Source organism: Spermophilus citellus (genome assembly GCF_964194105.1).
Source record: "Spermophilus citellus genome assembly, chromosome: 9".
Lineage (NCBI taxonomy): Eukaryota > Metazoa > Chordata > Mammalia > Rodentia > Sciuridae > Spermophilus > Spermophilus citellus.
Window position 1 is genome coordinate 80301705 of NC_138191.1, and position 20012 is coordinate 80321716.

The 20012-nt window shown below is 34.2% G+C and overlaps 1 protein-coding gene across 1 annotated transcript in view; it reads left to right on the forward strand.

Moving 5' to 3' along the window:
- Positions 1 to 15114, forward strand: part of NEGR1 (neuronal growth regulator 1) — an 805991-nt gene extending 790877 nt beyond the window's left edge. Inside the window, exon 7 of the mRNA XM_081305503.1 lies at positions 14630 to 15114. Coding sequence (XP_081161629.1) covers positions 14630 to 14754 — 125 coding nt within the window. The 3' untranslated portion in view covers positions 14755 to 15114. The remainder of the gene's footprint in view (positions 1 to 14629) is intronic.
- Positions 15115 to 20012: the final 4898 nt, after the last annotated feature.

Sequence of the window (20012 nt, forward strand, 5' to 3'; positions counted from 1 at the left end):
GAACAAAACACTACAAGAAGAGGATTTGATAAATAGTGCCCAAAACTAACAGCAGGAGGTATCTCAGTAAAGGGGGAGGAAAACAACCAAAAAGCAAAACTAGCCAAACTAAAATAAATAAATAAAGAAGCATGACTGGAAATACAAATCATATCTCAATTGTAACCTTAAATGTTAATGGCCTAAATTCACCAATCAAGAGACATAGGCTAGTAACCTGGATCAAAAAAACAAATCCAACAATATGCTGCCTTCAGGAGACTCATATGATAGGAAAAGATATACACAGGCTGAAGGTAAAAGGTTGGGAAAAATCATACCACTCATATGGCCCTCGGAAGCAAGCAGGAGTGGCCATACTCATATCGAATAAAATCAACTTCAAACCTAAGTTAATCAAGAAGGATAAAGAAGGTCACTATATACTGTTAAAAGGAACCATCCACCAACAAGACATAACAATCATCAATTTGTATGCACCAAACAATGGAGCTGCAACGTTCATAAAACAAACTCTCCTCAAGTTCAAGAGTCAAATAGACCACAACACAATAATTATGGGTGACTTCAACACACCGCTCTCGCCATTAGACAGATCCTCTAGACAAAAGCTGAATAAAGAAACTATAGAACTCAACAGCACAATCAATAACCTAGACTTAACCGACATATATAGAATATATCAACCATCATCAAGTGGATACACGTTCTTCTCAGCAGCACATGGATCCTACTCAAAGATAGACCATATATTATGCCATAAGGCAACTCTTAGTAATTATAAGGGTGTGGAGATAATACCATGCACCATATCTGACCATAATGGAATGAAATTGGAAATCAATGATAAAAGAAGGAAGGAAAAATCATACATCACATGGAAAATGAACAATATATTATTGAATGATCAATGGGTTGTAGAAGACATAAAGGAGGAGATGAAAAAATTCTTAGAGTCAAATGACAACACAGACACAACATACCAGAATCTATGGGACACAATGAAAGCAGTTTTAAGAGGGAAATTCATTTCTTGGAGTTCTTACCTCAAAAAAAGAAAAAACCAACAGATAAATGAACTCACACAACACCTCAAAAACCTAGAAAAGGAAGAGCAAAACAACAGCAAATATAGTAGAAGACAAGAAATAATTAAAATTAGAGCAGAAATCAACGAAATTGAAACGAAAGAAACCATTGAAAAGATAGATAAAACTAAAAGTTGGTTCTTTGAAAAAATAAATAAGATAGACAAGCCCTTAGCCATGCTAACGAAAAGAAGAAGAGAGAGAACTCAAATTACTAACATACAGGATGAAAAAGGCAATATCACAACAGACACTACAGAAATACAGAAGATAATTAGAAAGTATTTTGAAACCCTATATTCCAATAAAATAGAAGATAATGAAGATATCGATAAATTTCTTAAGGCATATGATTTGCCCAGATTGAGACAGGAAGACACACACAATTTAAACAGACCAATAACAAAAGAAGAAATAGAAGAAGCCATCAAAAGACTACCAACTAAGAAAAGCCCTGGACCAGATGGCTATACAGCGGAGTTCTACAAAACCTTCAAAGAAGAATTAATACCAATACTTTTCAAGCTATTTCAAGAAATAGAAAAAGAAGGAGCTCTTCCAAATTCATTCTATGAGGCCAACATCACTTTGATCCCAAAACCAGACAAAGATACTTCAAAGAAAGAAAACTACAGACCAATATCTCTAATGAACTTGGATGCAAAAATTCTCAATAAAATTCTGGCGAATCGAATACAAAAACATATCAGAAAACTTGTGCACCATGATCAAGTAGGATTCATTCCTGGGATGCAAGGATGGTTCAATATACGGAAATCAATAAATGCTATTCACCACATCAATAGACTTAAAGACAAGAACCACATGATCATCTCGATGGATGCAGAAAAAGCATTTGACAAAGTACAGCATCCCTTTATGTTCAAAACACTAGAAAAACTAGGGATAACAGGAACTTACCTCAACATTGTAAAAGCTGTATATGCTAAACCTCAGGCTAGCATCATCCTAAACGGAGAAAAACTGAAGGCATTTCCTCTAAAATCTGGAACAAGACAGGGATGCCCTCTATCACCACTTCTATTCAATTTAGTTCTCGAAGTACTAGCCAGAGCAATTAGACAGACAAAAGAAATTAAAGGCATAAAAATAGGAAAAGAAGAAATTAAACTATCGCTATTTGCGGATGACATGATAATATACTTAACAGACCCAAAAGAGTCTACAAAGAAGCTGCTAGAGTTAATAAATGAATTCAGCAAAGTGGCAGGGTATAAAATCAACACGCATAAATCAAAGGCATTCCTGTATATCAGCAACAAAACCTCGGAAATGGAAATAAGGAAAACCACTCCATTCACAATATCCTCAAAGAAAATAAGATACTTGGGAATCAACCTAACAAAAGAGGTGAAAGATTTATACAATGAAAACTACAGAACCATAAAGAGAGAGATAGAAGAAGATCTCAGAAGATGGAAAAATGTACCCTGTTCATGGATAGGCAGAACTAACATCGTCAAAATGGCGATATTACCCAAACTTCTCTACAGGTTTAATGCGATGCCAATCAAAATCCCAATGGCATTTCTTGTAGAAATAGACAAAGCAATCATGAAATTCATATGGAAAAACAAAAGACCCAGAATAGCAAAAGCAATTCTAAGCAGGAAGTGTGAATCTGGAGGCATAGCGATACCAGAGGTCAAACTGTACTACAAAGCAATAGTAACAAAAACAGCATGGTACTGGTACCAAAACAGGTGGGTAGACCAATGGTACAGAATAGAAGACACAGAGACTAATCCACAAAGTTACAACTATCTTATATTTGATAAAGGGGCTAAAAGCATGCAATGGAGGAAGGATAGCATTTTCAACAAATGGTGCTGGGAAAATTGGAAATCCATATGCAACAAAAATGAAATTGAATCCCTTTCTCTCGCCATCCACAAAAATTAACTCAAAATGGATCAGGGAGCTAGGTATCAAATCAGAGACACTGCGTCTGATAGAAGAAAAAGTTGGCTACGATCTACAAATTGTGGGGTCAGGCTCCAAATTCCTCAATAGGACACCCATAGCCCAAGAGTTAACAACAAGAATAAACAAATGGGACTTAATTAAACTAAAAAGTTTTTTCTCAGCAAGAGAAACAATAAAAGAGGTAAATAGAGAGCCTACATCCTGGGAACAAATCTTTACCCCCCACACCTCCGATAGAGCCCTAATATCCAGAATGTACAAAGAACTCAAAAAATTAAACAATAAGATAACAAATAACCCAATTAACAAATGGGCCAAGGACCTCAACAGACACTTCTCAGAGGAGGACATACAATCAATCAACAAGTACATGAAAAAATGCTCACCATCTCTAGCAATCAGAGAAATGCAAATCAAAACCACCCTAAGATACCATCTCACTCCAGTAAGATTGGCAGCCACTATGAAGTCAAACAACAACAAGTGTTGGCGGGGATGTGGGGAAAAGGGTACACTTGTACACTGCTGGTGGGACTGCAAAATGGTGAGGCCAATTTGGAAAGCAGTATGGAGATTCCTGGGAAAGCTGGGAATGGAACCACCATTTGACCCAGCTATCGCACTTCTCGGACTATTCCCTGAGGACCTTAAAAGAGCGCACTATAGGGATACGGCCACATCAATGATTATAGCGGCACAATTCACAATAGCTAGACTGTGGAACCAACCTAGATGCCCTTCAATTGATGAATGGATAAAAAAAATGTGGCATCTATACACAATGGAGTATTATGCAGCACTAAGAAATGACAAAATCATAGAATTTGCAGGGAAATGGATGGCATTAGAGCAGATTATGCTAAGCGAAGCCAGCCAAGCCCTAAAAAACAAATGCCAAATGTCTGCTTTGATATAAAGAGAAAAACTAAGAACAGAACATGAAGAAAGAGCATGAGGAAAAGACTACAGTAAACAAAGACGAATCGGGGGAGAGAAACGGAGAGAGAAGGGAAAGCATATGGAAATGGTAGGAGACCTTCAAGGATACATAAAATTATAAGAGGTTATGAGGGGCAAGGGGGAGGGAAAAAAAAAAAAGGGAGAGAATTGAACAACAGCAGGGGAGGTAGAGAGGGAAGATGGGAGGGGAGGGGAGGGGAGGGGGGATAGTAGGGGATAGGAAAGGTAGCAGAATACAACAGTCACTAATATGGCATTATGTAAAAATGCGAATATGTAACAGATGTGATTCTGCAATCTGTATTTGGGGTGAAAATGGGAGTTCAAAGCACAATTTGAGTCTAATGTATGAAAGATGATATATCATGAACTATGTAATGCGATAAATAATCAATAAAAAAAAAAAAATTAAAAAAAAAAAAAAAAATAAAGTTCTCTTGGGGGTGTGTGTGTTGTGTGTGAGCATGTATACACATGTCTCTGTGTATGTATAACTGTGTATTTATGATAACATATCTTTAGAGACAACCAAGAAGAAAATACTCTCCTTTCCAATAAGATGGAACCAATGTACTCTATAATGGTAGTCAATGTTTCTAAGTCCTGCATTATTGACTAACGATATCATCTGTCTTAAAATGCTCTTTTCTCTCTTTTTTTTTTGTTTTATTTTGAACTTTATATTAAGTCTCATTGAAATGCAGAAATTAAAACAATGCATCTATAATTTGGTGCTATATAATAAATATTTGATAGCACCATCCTTTGATCAAAAGCTATGAGTGATACAAAAGTAAATTAAATATGATCCTTGCTTTCAAGAAACTTAGACTCTAATAAAGGAGATGAACATGACAGTAATAAAGTATGGGTCAAAGTAAATGGCTATGAAAGAAAAGAGGAATTGACAGATTAATTCCAATCAGAGTTAGATAGTAATTTAGGGAAACTACATAGAATTGGATGCACAGAGAATCAGCATGCCCGAATTCTGGTCTTATTTGCTCAATCCCCACCAGCTTTCTCTCCTTATCTGGAAAGCTGAAAACTCCCTAAGAGTTCTGACAATCCTGTAAGCAGGTTGCATTGGAGATGGGTAATATTTCCAACCACAGAAGCCACAAAGACACAGGAGGCCCTCTCAGATGAAGGCACACTATGAGCAAAGATTTGGCCATGTCCTAAGAACAGAGAGCTTTCCCCCTGTGTGATTTGTGCAGAATGTGGTGGAGAACAGACATTGACAGGGCTGGAAAGGTAGCTTCCGAAAAATATACAGAGGTGTCAAATTCCATACAAAGCCTTTTAGATTTTATTAAGGTTTTTTTTTTAATAGCCAAAATACAATGGCAGAGTAACCAAAAATCAGCCTAGATTGTAAGATCAGAAAAATGCAAGGCCAACCACTAGCTTTTAGTCACATTTGAAAAGATAAAAACAGAAGAAACAAAACCTTGAAGGTATATGGAATATTTCCAGAACTGGAAAAGATAACCAAACCTATGAAATTCTTGACCCTAAATGATGAAAGAACAATGTTGCAGAAGAACAGAAAATAAGCTGGTTTAGGGTAAACTTCCTCACACAAAATATGCAAAAAAATAATAATAATAATAAACAAGATGATGTAATCATTAAAGCTCCAAGTTTAGACATCCATATAAAAACTTAAATAATTCACACCCACGTAATCACATATATAGTATCTTCAAAGAGACTTCAACTTACAGAAATGTTTGCTGGTTTGCAATTTCTCCTGTTTTTTTTTTTTTTGTTTGTTTGTTTGTTTGTTTTAACCACACTAGTGTCACAGTAAAGATACAGCTAACGGCAGTGACTATTAGTGACCTTAAGAACACAGCTGGGTTTCTATAAAGCCCTGTTTTCTTCAGCTAGATGTTGCCTTAAAGGCCCAAACTAAAATCTATATAGCAAATGTTATTTGTATATCTTTTGTGTATATATATTTTACACAACAAACCTGCTCTTAAAACATGCATACATACACAAACCTACATACAGAGACACACATATTCTAAAATATATAAGAATGCTTATATAGAAACTCATTTTCAAACTAACCTGGATGGACAACTGGAACATGCCAAGTTTAAAGGGTCATTTAGAGCTAGACATAAGTACCTGTATTGACAACACACTACAAAAAAGAAATAATATTTATGTAAATTACTTCTGATTTTATAGAAACAAAAAATATAATACATTTAGAAGATATTGATGAGCAATTAGTGATCTGTCCTTTTTTCAATGATTAGGACAGAAAAAGACAACAAAACTTGTCTTTATTTGGGTAAATGCTTTCTTAATCTCCATATCTCAGATTAGAGGCAGTGATCTTATAGAGTTTCATCTGGCTGTTACCAGGTAAAGGTATTTATCTACAAATATACATATTTTGGAATCTGGATAATAACAGACAGATAGATAGATATTTGAAATACCTATTGTAATTGACGATGAGTAGTTATGATGGTATAATATGAACTTTGGCAAGATAGTTATTCAGCAAGCAGAGTGGGACTCAGGATGTTGGTCTGCCAGAGAAATAGCTTAGTGATTACTAAGATCAAGTTATCAGGAAAATATCACTAGTCAGAAAGAGATAGGGATGGTATAACTTCCCTACCCATTCTCCTCATTGTTTATAACACACAAAAAAGAGAAACTTTTATGAAAATAATTATTTTATACTTTTGTCATTGTGAAAACTCAGTTTACCAAAGATGTTGGAATTTCTACTCACTCGGTTTTTCATCAAATAAAAAAACAAAAATCCAAAATATTTGAATAAGTATCTAAAATATAGATTTTTTTCTATAACCCTTAGACCTCTAATTTAAGAAAAGTTCACCAATGTTCACTTTGTTAGCTTGATTCCATCTAAAGAAAGGGAAAGGGCTGACTGACAAGAATTTGCAGCCACATATCCAATTCTTACATTCTTTCCCTAAATACCAGGGGAGTTGTCTCTGATAGAGGCTCATAAATTAATTCTTATTTTATCAGATCAAGAGCTTCTGGAAAAGTGGACCATGGTGTGTTTATCTCTCTGTATTCCTAGGAAATAGTATACACTATACAAGAAAGGTTTGTTGAGCAAAAACATGAATTGACAATCTAACCATTGTTATCTCTACCACATAACAACTGCACTAAATAGGCACAGTTGCTGAACCCCAAAGACTAGGGGAGAAAGAAGATCCCAGAGTATAGCAGCATGCAATATTAACACCAAGTCCTCTCCCTGGGCTTTACTGTGCCGCATGTGTGTGGTAGTGTATGAGAAGACACCATTTGTCTGTCCTTATCTGTGACACACTATATCACATGTTAGGACCTGGGCCATGTGATTACACATAATCTTGTGTGTAATTATGTCATTATACTGAGATTATGTCATTATACTGAGGCCTGCTTACTTTCACTATACTGAGGCCTGCCTACTTTCTCTAGATACCACAATCGAAATTATGCATTCAGTTGCAAAACATAACCCATTTGCTGTTCTTCTTGTCCCCTAAACTCCACTCAGAGTTTTGATAGAATTAAGTGACAAAATGTGAGGTGTAATCAGAGCCTCCATATGTTTCCTGCACCTGCTGATGGCATAGAGGGGTGGATATTGCTTAAAAGAGGATTAAACTATCTTTTGAGGAAAGTCATTCTATACTATGTGATGAGACAGGGTCACACTACCTATTGGATCGAATCATTGGTGCACAACCTTTTAGTACTCTAATGTGTTTTCTGTTTCAAATATACATTAATTGCTTTCTTACATGAAATAATTTGGGTGTATATCATTCACTTCCCATTAAGGTAGAAGCTTCCTTGGGAAAATGAGAGTTAAGGCCAGTTTTGTCTTATGGAAGCAGAATTAATGTACTTTAAGTAACTCTTACCTAAGACTGTGACAGGAATCTTAAAAATATGACTCAAAGCTAGTTTAGTTAAAGCTTGTGTAATTTAAGGAAATTGCCTAGGCGAGTAATTGGTATTGTACCAAAACTAAATATTTCACAGTTACATTTGCTCTTGCCTAAAAATAAAATCTAGAGCAATACAAGGGAAAACTGCCAAGACTGAAAATAATATGCAGCAGCTGTAAGTAATTGGGAGTGATAATCATAATTAGACAAGATGTAAGATATGTGTTAAAACCCAGATTGGATCTTCCTGTTGATAACTGGGAGAAATCCCAAAGGCTTAGACTCTACACCTATCCTGAGTACTTCTGCTCCATGCCTGAGAACTTCTTCAAAATCCCAGCAAGCTTTAGGTCAGCCATGAAACCACACTCTGAATGGCATGTGGAAATGCCAAAAGAGGAGGAGAGAGTAAAGGAGGAAAAGGTCACACTCCCTGACATGGAAGAGCCTGCAAAAAGAGACTAGCACATCATCTAGCAGTAACTGACATTAAAATCCATCCTTCCAAAGAAGCTAAGAAAACAGATAACTGTGATTTTTTGCTAAGAGAGAAAGGAGGACATTTTTGTAAGACCAGAGAAACACTGATTTATTTAATCAGTATAGGTTAAGTAAATGAAGTTAAAATGTGCTTGTTACATCCAGACTATCTTAAGCTATAAAGAAAATTCTGTGGGGACAGGGGACATTTCTGTTTTTCCCAGGGATCAGAATGTCTGGCATCAGGCACACTCTCAATGTGTTCAATACATGAGTGAATGAGGAGTAATCCCCACAATATCTGAGTGGGTGCTTGAGCTTTGTTAGTTACTTTACATCGACTTATTTTAATCTACTTGTAAACTTGAGATACCACTTATAAAAATAATGAACTAAGTAAAAATAATGAATTAAGTAAAGTTAAAAAAAAACTTGCCCAGTTTAGTCCAATTAGAAAGCAAAAGAGGTAGAATTCAAACCAATGTTATCTGTCTCCAAGTGCATATATCAAACACAATGATTTATTTAAAAACAAAAAACCAGAATACCTTAGCCTTATTAAGAAACTAGGAAGTATGACAACCAACTCTAAGTGTCACTCTCTCTAAAATTCCCTATTTCTTTTTTTCCTCTCTCTTTCTTCCCTCAAATAAAATGGTGAATATGAAACTAATACACTGCTCAAGGGCTGGGCATCTTTTCTCTCTGTTTTAAATCCTCATCCCCTTTGATTTCTTTTTCCTTTCTTAACCCCTTTCTTTCTCTTTTCCTTCTTTAAAATTTTCTTCTTTCTACTTAAAAGGTGTTGATTAAATAGATGTTAGAAAAGAAACAGAACACATTCTTCATCATACCCTTTTCCTTAAGGGCAAAAAATCATAGGAATGACTATTGAAATAGAATATCTTATCAAATTATTCTCAAATTACACAAATGTATACTTAGGAATATTTTCCAACATTTAATTTAACAGACATCTATTGAACACATTTGATAGAAGATACAGAAACACATATTATCAGGAGAAATGTTCCATAATTTTGAAATGCTTATAGTCAGTGGAAGATTTTATAACTGTAAGTTAACAAGGAACCAGTTCTGAAATCAGTATAAGTATATTAATAATTCTTACCTGAAAGACTGGAGAGAGCCTCATGGAGGAAGGGGTATTTTATTTGTTTATTTTATAATACTGAGGATTGAACCCAAGGATACCCAAACACTGAGCTACATTGCCAGCCCTCTGAATTTTAGATCTTGAGACAAAATCAAATAAATTGTCCAGGCTGGCTTGGAATTTATGCCCTTTTACCTCAGCCTCCTGAGTAACTGGGATTACAGATATGAGACACAATGCCCAACTCAGAAGAGGTTATTTTAGATGTTTAACGTTGATTAGGCATTTAATAAGTAGAGAAGGGATATAAGAAGAAGGCCACATAGGCTTAAGGATGTAGCATGTGCACATGACATGGGGTAGTAAAACACTGTGTGTTCAAAAATGGCTTGTCAGTCTAGAGTTGAGCCTAGGCATGAGTTTGGATGAGTGGGTTATAACCAGACAATAGAGGACTCTGAATTCTGGACTATGTATCTCTGGCTTTTCTCCGGAGGCCATGGGGATTCCTGAAGCTTCAAGCTAACATTTTACTCTTTCTTCCTCTAGTTTAACATATTGTCCTCAAAGTAGCCAAGTGATCATTTTAGAATGGTCAGACTCTCCTCTGGTCTCTCATGTCACTCAGAGTGGATCCTAAGCCCTCACCATAGGCCCCTACTCTCTGAGCATGTGACCTATGCCTCCTAATTTTAATTGGGATAATAGTAGTACAATATTCAACATAGTCAAAAATAGAACCTATGAAAGATCTGACGATTACAGAGAGGCACATACCAGATGCCTCCTGAATGTTCATGTTGATAGCTGGGGCCCTCTGGTTTATTTGCACTCACTGCCTTCTGCAGTGAGAGGATGGTGTTATAAAATTCAGCACACGTTCTATCTCCCTATAATCTGCCTATAATTTGTCCTCTTTTTCAAAATGCTTCAGGCAGATAGTCTGATCTGTACATATCAGAATAAGTTAAACTACCCTGCGTGGCATCTAGTAAACCATAGGCATTCCCTTGAGTATTATCACACTCCTCATTCACTCACTTATTTCACACATCTAGTGTGTGCTCTGTGCAGGCGCCTGAGTCAATGAGTAAAAGCAATAGGCCAGAAAGTAGAAAGAAAAGATTCATCAAAATATGGGAGAGGAAAGACAATACTCATCTGAAAAAAAAAAAAGAAGTCATGGTATTATGTCTTCTTATGTTTGTGGTGATAGTAGGGTAAATAGATGTAAATCATATAATCATTTGAAAACAAAAATACTGAGTAACTTCTAAATTATGGACTTTGTGATCAGTAAATAAAAAAAATATAGATCTTAGCTTTGGAATGTTTTTGGTCTAGTTGGAGTAAAATGTATAAACGTGATTTTATGAGTTATAAATAATATGGAGAACAGAGAAGAATGCTTAATATAGCATGGGATTTTTATAAATGATTTTTTTTTCTTTTTGATGTAGGTGATACTTTACCAGAATCTTGAAGCTAATTTCTAATTATAGCTAATAGTTATTTTCTTTAATTTTATTTTCTTTAATTTCTTAACATCAAAAATTCAACTGGGGTTGTGGCTCAGTGGGAGAGCACTCGGTTCGATCCCCAGCACTACATAAAATAAAAACAAATAAATACACGTATTGTGTCCATCTACAAAAAATTCAATTGGAATTTAACATGTGAAACAAATCAAAATATCCCTGAGACCCTTAATGTTAATACCGTCAGATCTTATCTCCAAATAGTTCAGTCCAGTAGTCACAGACACATAGAAACCGAATATGATAAATGTTCATTCAGGAGAATGAAATTACACAACAATGGGATACCCCAACAAAGACTGCTGCACACCATTTTTAAAAATGAGATTTGTATGTACTGAAGTGCAAATTCTATTTTTTAAAAAGTCAGGTTTTTTTTTTTAATACTGTTGCCTGAACTACTCCCCTGCTATAGTCTCTTATCCTTCTCAGGATTCCGTATTGTCCTTATAGGTGTGTATGTCCTATGTTCTCTATTTGCCTGTTTATTTGTATCCCTACTAGAGTGAACTCTTTTTGAAAGAGAGGATTGGGTTTTATTTATTTATGTTCATGTGTTATTTAATCCAACTTTCAAAACATAAAAGACATTCAGTATGCAGTACAAGAGTGTGAATGATGATATATGACTTATACTGGGCATCTGATGCCACATTTCCTTGACTAATTTTTTGTGGCCTAGTGATTGTTCATAATTTTCCTGCAGTCCATTAGCTATAATAATTGCTGGCTAACAATGCAGCAGCCAGCTTCTAGTTTACTTTAGTACTAGAATAATATTACATTCACAAACAACTAAAAAGTGAATCAATGACAAAAACTTGCTATTTTAATTGTAAGGTCATCATTAATTTTAAAAGATACTATGGATAATATCTTTGCCCTGTTTAAAATGATAGTAAACTGAGCAGAAGAAGAGGTGGACACATTTTGAAAAAAGATGTCCATGAAGGTAGATGTCAAAAAGACCATATAAATTAAACCATTAAATTCCCAGCACTCAATATGGTGAGTTCAATACAAGATTGCTAAATGAGTCAAGGAAAGTATTTTTATTTGTTTAGTAGGTTTTAAGTATGAGACTTGTTTCAGAAGAGATTTGATTTTTTGTGATAGAAATACACATTTTAATTACAAATTAATTTTTATGTCATTGAATCATTAACTTAGACATTTCTTGAGTATCTTCCATCCACTATACACCAAACTTTCTGTCAGGAAAACAGATAAATAAGATGGGGCCTTGATCTAGAAACAGATACATATACAAACATTTGCAATTAGTATAATAGTGATATAATAAAGGAATATAGATCATGGTGTAATGACACAAAAGGGTATTCAGCTCAGCTTGTAGGAGGAAGAACCAGGACTTAGGAAAGATTGCTCTAACATGCACTCCAAAAGATGGATGATTTTTTAGGGTTATTGATATTCTACATGCTTAGGTACTATTGAATTTGTCATTATAACAAAATAATTTACCTCTGGCTTGTATACTTAGCTTTAAAATATTTTTCTTATTTATTAAACCATTTTATTTATTATTGTTTCTTTATATTATAAGTTTGGTTACACGCAGATTCTTAAAATATGATTCTGACACAATCATCATTTTATTGAGAAGGTCATATAAAATAAAATATTCATTTATATTTTAAAAATATTCTTCTAGGTCTTAATTAAGAGAAAATAATGAGTTCTCTGGTTTTAAATTAGACTTATGTCATATATATCTGTTCAATCATAGATATACTGTCTTCATCAGGTTTTTATTTAAAAAAAAACCTCATGGGCTGGGGATGTGGCTCAAGTGGTAGCGCGCTTGCCTGGCATGCATGCGTCCCGGGTTCGATCCTTAGCACCACATACCAACAAAGATGTTGTGTCCGCCGAGAACTAAAAAATAAATATTAAAAATTCTCCCTCTCTCTCTCTCTCTCTCTCTCTCTCTCTCTCTCTCTCTCCTCTCTCACTCTCTCTTAAAAAAAAAAAAAACCTCATTTACAATGCATTTAGATACATTAAATAGTTGATTTGGTTCTCTGTTTATTAAAAAGCAGTAGCTTCAGCACTGGGATTCTAGTCATCTGGAGTCAGCTATTGCATTGTCAAGAAATCTTCCCACTGGCAGGGACCAATGCATCTTTCCTCCACTTTAATTCCTTAGTGGTATAAACAATACAATTTGTTCTTCTTCTGACATACTAATACTATCATTTATGAAAGTTCCATTAAAAACTACCTGCTAGTAATATAAACCCATGAGCACCTAAAACTTCCTGGATTTGAGTTATGAATTAAGGGGTAGAATAGTATACTTCTTTATTACATTATTCAATTTTGATTAGGAAATAATGCTTGAATTAATGAAAGTTTCTATTTAAAAAGGTGATTAAAATAAGTACATGAATATTTTGTTATTACTATTATTATTATTATATTAAACAAAACTCAGTCCTGAGCAATACTGAGCATGCATACAACATTCAATTTCTGGAGAAAGTATCTACATACAGGAGGTAGCCACCCCCTTGTGAAGTGAAATGTAATCTCCTCAGTAGATGCCAACCATATCCCAGACTAGATGAATATTTAGGGTTTGGGTGAAAATTCAGCATAACTGTTAGCTAAGTACCACATGAACTTCTTTGTGTATAATACTGTGATCTTTCTAATATATGAATATGGTTATATATCCAACCACTCCAAATTCTTCAAATTCTCCTTTAGATTAGAAACTAAAACTCTTTTCATTATAATCAAGGTCATTCTACTTGCCTAGAGCTCCAGTTTCAATTCCCTCCACTTCAGGCTCAAACTTCACGGTCCAGCACGACTAATCTACTTTTAGATCCTAGAAGTATGTCTGATCTCTCCTTTCCTCATGCCTTGGGATGTGTTATTTCCTCTATTCAAATGGCAGCTCTTTTTGGTAAAACTGTTAAATCATCCCTCTCTTGCATAGGTAGATTTAAATGCACCATTTTCCAAGTCACTGCAGTTTGCACATGCAATTTCTAATATTCCTAAGATTGTATTATAATTGTTTGCATGCCTTTACCCAAACTCATATAAAAACAGTCCTTGAAAAAAAGAATTTCTTTTTTTGTTTTTCTAGCATTTCATATAATATTTGACTGATCAGAAATATTTACAAATAGATGCATGAATGAATAGTATCCACAACTACAAATATTTACAATACATATGAGGAATAAGGATGTTCTTGGTTGTTTATCGAATACTTAGCACGTGTCTAGCCCCGTAGAGTGTATTTATGTGCTTCATCTCCCATTCTCACCACACCTCTGCCAGCTAGATTGTATTATTTCTGTTATTTCTAGTTTGCCCTTGATAAAACTGAAGCTCAGAGAGGTTAGTCAAATAGGCCACACATACTCATAGAGCAGAATCAGATGTGAACCTAATTCTGTCTGACCCCAAAGCCAATGCTCTCCCCAGTATACCCAGCTGTCTTTTGATTATTGTCAAGATCCTGAAAGGCACAAATTAGATTTTGATTTAATCTTTTCCATTTCTTTCCAGCTCCAAGTACAGCCCAGTATGGAATTACCGGGAGCGCTGACGTTCTTTTCTCCTGCTGGTACCTTGTGTTGACACTGTCCTCTTTCACCAGCATATTCTACCTGAAGAATGCCATTCTACAATAAATTTAAAGACCCATAAAAGGCTTTTAAGGATTCTCTGAAAGTGCTGATGGCTGGATCCAATCTGGTACAGTTTGTTAAAAGCAGCGTGGGATATAATCAGCAGTGCTTACATGGGGATGATCGCCTTCTGTAGAATTGCTCATTATGTAAATACTTTAATTCTACTCTTTTTTGATTAGCTACATTACCTTGTGAAGCAGTACACATTGTCCTTTTTTTAAGACGTGAAAGCTCTGAAATTACTTTTAGAGGATATTAATTGTGATTTCATGTTTGTAATCTACAACTTTTCAAAAGCATTCAGTCATGGTCTGCTAGGTTGCAGGCTGTAGTTTACAAAAACGAATATTGCAGTGAACATGTGATTCTTTAAGGCTGCAATACAAGCATTCAGTTCCCTGTTTCAATAAGAGTCAATCTACATTTACAAAGACACATTTTTTTCCTTTTTTGATAAAAAAAGCAAATAATATTGCCTTCAGATCATTTCTTCAAAATATAACACATATCTAGATTTTTCTGCTCGCATGATATTCAGGTTTCAGGAATGAGCCTTGTAATATAACTGGCTGTGCAGCTCTGCTTCTCTTTCCTGTAAGTTCAGCATGGGTGTGCCTTCATGAAATATTTTTCTCTTTGTCTCCAACTAATATAAAACATTTTGCTAAATCCTACAATTTGTAAGGAAAAAAATAAACCACAATGATAAAGTTAAACTATATCCTATCTCTAAAGAACAAAGGAGCTATGGGATTGTATTCCTTCATTATCAGTGGGGTTTGAGAGTGTTGCCCCACAATAACTCCGTGCTTGGGATAAAAAACAATTTAATCACATAGAAGAGTAAATGTACCGTACGATTTCTTTCGTTGAAGTTAAATGTTAGATCTACTGTGGGAAATAATTCCCTTTAAAATGACAGCACAGTCCACTCAAGGGATTGCTGAGCAAGACAGTATCTTTTTTTCTTTCACTATTTCAAGCTTAAATTTTTAAGATGGTTTGTCAGAGAGGACACAAAGTCCTATCACCTAATATTACAAGAGTTGGTAAGCAATCAAAACTAATTTGGTTTTGTGATAGACAAGTTATTATAACAGAAACATTGCTCCTGCAGACAGGAGCATTTTGCATATTTTCTATCTGAAAACATCACTCAGTTGATAATCTGGAATGCATGTTACATTGAAAAAGTTCCAAAATATTTTATATCAAATATTCTATATTAGTATACAGAAGATCAATCCCTGAAATAAATAACTCTTTAATAAAATCTTTCTTTATAACAATTTCAGTTCAAACAAGTGAAGCCAAAAAAAATTACCATGCTTTATTTCTTCTTACATGATATATGTAAGATGTGATCAAATGAAAATAGACACCAGTGATGAGAATATCTTAAGATATATTAATTATTCAATTACTGTGAGTATTCATTTTTTTTTCTACTTAAAGAATGAAAACTACATTTTTGAAGGAAAATTTTGTGAGTCTAACTATTATATTACAGGAATAGGCTGATGGTTTACTCTTTACCAAAGAAAGACCATAGCCTTGAAAGCCATGTTACAGGTCTGATGAAGTTGCCAATTTCAGCACACCTACATTTCTACGGATAGTCATCTTTTACAATCATACCAACAACCCACATCCTACTAAGATTAGATATAAGAAATTTTACAGAGGTCACACTAGCTAATATTTTGCCCTAGAAGTGATGACTTGAAAATTGTGATTTTTTTTCCAAATAAAATTTAAAGACAAAGTATGCCATAAATCTATTTTAATTAGAAAGATGACTCATAAATTAGGAGGCATAAATATAGTCTTCCCACAAAATGGCAATAATATGGCATAATGCTCTTAAATTTACTAGCTGTAATAAATCTATGATGTTTTGACTGATTAATATTAAAATTGGCTTTAAAAATATAGCATTTAAATATATTATATATTTGCTTTTAAAAATATTCTTTGTGAAATTGGCGAGTAAACTAAAAATACTTTTTTTTTGTATTGCAGCTTTAAAGTGGCACACTCCATAATAATCTACTTACTAGAAATAGTGGTGCTACCACAAAAGTGTTAACCATCTGTACATTGTTTGGGAGAAAGAAACAGATCAAGAATGCATATTATACAGTGACCGTTTTCCTAGAGTTAAAAATACCTCCTCTTTGTAAGGTTTGTAGGGTTAATGTGAGGTAAATTGAGGTATAAACTATGGATGAACCAAATAATTAGTTCAAAGTGTTGTCATGATTCCGAATTTGTGGAGTCTGGTGTTTTTCCCATAGAATGTGACAGAAGTACAGTCATAGCTCAGTAGCTATATGTATTTGCCTTTATGTTAGAAGAGATTTTCCTGAGTGACATTTTTAAATAGAGGAGGTATTCACTATGTTTTTTCTGTATCACAGCAGCATTCCTAGTCCTTAGCCCCTGGACAGAGTGAAATCATGAGTATTTATGAGTTCAATATTGTTCAAATAAGGCTACAGTATTTGCTTTTTTGTGTGAATGTATTGCATATAATGTTCAAGTAGATGATTTTACATTTATGGACATATGAAATGTCTTGATTATTCCATTTTATCAGTCCTGACTGTACAAGATTGTTGCAATTTCAGAAAAAGCAGTTTTATAAAATTGATTTGTCTTTCAATCTAAAATAATTTCTTAAGCTATTCCTTTCAGCATTGTGTTTTCCACAAGTTTCATTTGTGGGATTCCTTTTGTTGCCCCAAAATTTTTGTCGAAGAAAGAAGAAAAGAAAATAAAGAGCAGTTGAGAAAAAAAAAAGATAAAGACAGAAAAGGAGGTGAAGACAAAGGAAATAGAAGAAGGGAAGAACAGAAAGAGGAAAAAAGAGGAAAAGATGAAAGATAGGAGAAAGGACGAATGAGAGGGAGGCAAGAAGCAGAACGTTAGGGTAGTTAGCTTTTTCATTTGCATTCTCGGTTTAAATGCAAGTGGTGTAATGTGTTTTACAATTATCTCATTCAACACGTAAGTCCTGTTACACCATTAAGTTTCTATTATGCAGCAATTATATAATGAAAAGTACTGCCCAAGTTATAGCATTGTGTGATTTTTTTGAGACACTAAGATTTGAGAGAGAGAATTTCAAACATAAAGTCACTTTTGGGGGATTTATAACTTCACTGAAAATTAATGCTTCAGCATAACATTTAAGCTATATCTAGAAAGTAGACTGGAGAACTAAGAATATTACCCAGATAATTCAGAACAAAAATATATATAGATATATATATATATATAAATACCCCTATGTGTGAAGTCAGAAAACTCTGAAAAGCTGAATTATCAAAGCCAATCATCTATATTGATCAAATTACTGATAAATTGTTAATTTATCTATTGTATTTAGCTTTGTGACACAGCCAAAAGTTACCTATTTAATCTTTTCAATAAAAGTTGTTTTTTGAAATCCAGAAATGATTTAAAAAGAGGTCAGGTTTTTAACTATTTATTGAAGTATGTGGATGTACAGTATTTCAATAGATATGAATATGAATAAATGGTATGCCTTAAGATTCTTTGAATATGTATTTACTTTAAAGACTGGAAAAAATCTCTTCCTGTCTTTTAGTAAAACATCCATATTTCATAATCTGATGTAAAATGTTGTACTGTTTCCAATAGGTGAATATAAAGTCAGTTTATCAATTAAAATGTATTTGACTCATTTAAAAACTATTAGTTTAAGAGAAAAAATGGAAGAAATAATAATTTAAACATGCTTCTCCTAGTCCCTCCTTCATTCTCTGTTTCATTCATTGTATCATATTCACATCCTTCTAAGCAATACTGGTTGAAAAGTTTTGATGCTACAATTTCAAACACCTCCACATGGTTTTTCACTGTTGCTGATTCCCAAGAGGTTTAACAAATTTCATTACATCTAGCTTAGAAATATTTTTTCTGGAGATATTTTAATATCAGTTATTTAGAACTTTTACTTGTTGAAATGCAACAGTCAGCTATAGAGACTAATGATCAAATCCTGACAGTCTTACAGCTTAAGCAAATGAAAACCCAAATGCTTATAGAAGCCAAAGTGTAATTTCTTAAGAGGGCTGGGTATAAAATAACAGTCAGAGTGAGCATAGGCTTCCTTAAAGGAATTTAGATAGAATTTCTTTGAAAACATCTTTCCTTCCAAACAAAACATATGATTTGACTGAGCATCCTTAATGTGTGAATACTATAATATACAAATGGGAGTTCATTCCAAATGAACAATTTAAGCCTTCTTTCCCAGATCTGTCCATTTATAATAATTGACCAAAAAAAAAAAATGGGAACAATGTGGTTGATGAAACAATGCACCAAATCATGAAAAGATCCATGCTTGGTTTACTAAGCTCTTTTGAAATATGGGTGTTATTGCTATTCTGGGAAAACCATATACACTAAAACCTTCCCCCTACAAACAGTGAACATATATTTAATATGTTTAATTTTCCTACTGCCTCATTATTCCTTGCCTTTTCAACTTTTGTCATGAACTTAATTACATAATAGAAACAGAAACACCAAGTAGCAGATCTAGAAAGCTAGCACATGAAGCAGAGCTAGTTTTTAGGTTTGTTTTTTGCGGGGAGGGGATATAATAGATCAAAACACAAACACTTCAAAACCAAATACAGGTATTCAGAAAACAATTATTCACTTTAGCCTATCAGGAAGAAATGTAAAAAAAAGATTTTAAAGAGAAAATTTTCCCAAGAATGATTGATTCAAGATAAGGGAATTTGAGCCAGGCCTGGTTGTGCATACCTATAATCCCAGGGACTCTGGAGGCTGAGACCAGAGGATGTCAAATTCAAGTCCACACTCAGTAACTTGGTAAGACCTTAGCAATTCTGCAAGACACTGTTTCAAAATAAATAAAGAAAAAGGACTGGGAATGTAGCTCAGGGGTAAAGCACCCCTAGGTGTAATCTTCAATGCCACAAAAGTGGGGGAGGGGATTTGATCCAAGCACCACAGAGTCTTTATACTCCCTCTGAATTTCCCAAGCACAAGCCTTCATAATCACATGCCCTTCTATCAAATGATTTCAAGCTTAGAGAAAATATTTAGAAATATTTTCTAAAATATTTTCTAAAAATATCCGGAGATATTTTATTATCAGTTATTTAGAACTTTTACTTGTTGAAATGCAGCATTCGGCTTTAGTGGAAGGAGAACACACCATCAAGCAAATCCAATAAATACTTCCCAGCCTTCCT